General features: G+C 37.2%; 1 protein-coding gene across 1 annotated transcript in view; it reads left to right on the top strand.

Moving 5' to 3' along the window:
• LOC106872435 (geranylgeranyl pyrophosphate synthase) overlaps positions 1-1,669 on the top strand; it is a 35,299-nt gene extending 33,630 nt beyond the window's left edge. The window contains exon 13 of the mRNA XM_052976148.1: positions 1,341-1,669. Coding sequence (XP_052832108.1) covers positions 1,341-1,422 — 82 coding nt within the window. The 3' untranslated portion in view covers positions 1,423-1,669. The remainder of the gene's footprint in view (positions 1-1,340) is intronic.
• The last annotated feature ends 258 nt before the right edge of the window (positions 1,670-1,927 follow it).

Genomic DNA, 1,927 nt, shown 5'->3' with positions numbered 1-1,927 from the left:
ACTCGGGCTTTCTCGAAGTCCGCTGAACCCGTTTTGATGGTGTCTCCCCAGAGGGATCTGTTTGCCGAGATATCCTCCCAGTGTGCAGGGTCGATGTTGGTGCTTTTCAAGGTTGATTTGAGTTGGTCCTTGTACCGCCTCAAGAGGGCACCACGAGGGTGTTTTCCTTCAGACAGTTCACCGTAGAGACATCTTGGGAAGGCGGAAGAGATATGGTAACAAAAGGTTTAAAAACAACCCAACCATGACCACCCTACATTTTCTTCATTTACTGGAATTAGATATCTGAAACAACATTATTCAGTGTAGCCTCTGCCCAGCTCCTTTTAGTTGTGTCCAATTCTTTAGACTCCCTTAATTATGGATACATTATCCAGTATGTCCTTCCTTTTTGAAATGTTATAAAGATTTGGCTGCTAGTTTTAGTAATGAAGCTGCTTGGTCTGGTGGTTAGGATGTTGAGCTTTGCATTCCTTAGCTCATAGGTTTAATTCTTGAACTAGCCATTGTGTTATATCCTTGAGCAAAACAATTTCCCATTGCTCTAGTTTACTCGTCCAAAAATGAGTGCCAGCAGCAACAACTGCAGGTTACCCATGCAATGGGCTGGCTTCCCATTCAAGGAGGGAATCTTGTAATTTCAGTTACCTAAATGCCTTAAAAATTTGGGTCAGCACCAGCTACATGGATGCTCCTTTGTTGGCTTGGGTAAATTTTTTAGTCACTTTTACTATAAACAACTTGAGAGGGACATTTGGCTGCTATTATTCTACCCTTGTCTATGAATACATCATACAATGTGGTCGACTAGTTTTCAGACAGTAGAGTGTGACTTGAGGGAGATTTGGCTGCTATTTCGAGCTAGTCAGTGACAAAGTCGAAGCATCCACATTGGCTTGACAGATTCTTTAGTCTCCTTCAACTGTATGGGTCTTACATCGCAGTCACTAACCACTAATCTGCGTTGATTGGTGCAATTTTGTAGCATTTACAACCATCTGATTGTATATCCTTTCCAGTAAATGATCGATTTGAATATGCCTTCCATTAACCCCTTAGCACACAGATTATTCTCCCACATTTAGTTATTATTCATTCATATTGTTTTAAATTAATCAAACATTATCTGATAGCTTTGAGATTTTGATGACGTGATTGTTTATTTTTAGAATGGAATTATAAGGTAGATGGCAAGGCTAGATCTGGCCAGTTTGAAGATTAAATGGGTAGAATATTTTGGCCAGACATGGCCAGTTTGAATGCCATATCCAGATTTAAAAAAAAATCTGTGGAATGGAATTGCTACAATGTATGGTTTCACCATTTTCTCCATTTTCCAGAATCTTCAAAGAAATCGAATCATTTGGTGGAAACTCAAGTCTTGTTGCTCTCCTTAACGACTTCAAGATTGATCAGCGATGATAATTAAAGCACCGTTATAAACCAAGAGACATTTTGCAGTATGTGAAGAAATCCTCAGAAATACACATTTACTGACACAAAATAAAAATTAAAAAAAAAAAAAATTTTTTTTTAAAGCACTAATTCTTTATTTAAATATAAAAAAGAGAAAAAAAAAGAAAATGGCACTTTTGAATTTAGGTTGACAGGAAATATCAAAAAAAAAAGCACAAGTTTAATTGTTTTATTAAAATTATTATTATTATTATTGTTATCATTATTATTATTATCATCATCACCATAATCATCATTATTGTTATTATTATTAAGGTGCCGAGCTGGCACAATCATTAGTATGCTGGACAAAATGCTTAGCAACATTTCATGTCTTTATGCTCTGAACTGAAATTCTGCCGGGGTTGACATTGCCTTTCATCCTTTTGGGGCCGATAAAACAAGTACCAATCAAGCACTGGGGTCGATGTAATTAACAAGCCACTCCACTCCTCCTCCAAAATTTCAGGCC

This window comes from Octopus bimaculoides, chromosome 23 (genome assembly GCF_001194135.2).
Source record: "Octopus bimaculoides isolate UCB-OBI-ISO-001 chromosome 23, ASM119413v2, whole genome shotgun sequence".
Lineage (NCBI taxonomy): Eukaryota > Metazoa > Mollusca > Cephalopoda > Octopoda > Octopodidae > Octopus > Octopus bimaculoides.
The sequence above is the reverse complement of the archived record's forward strand: the minus strand, read 5'-3'. Positions and strand labels throughout refer to the sequence as shown.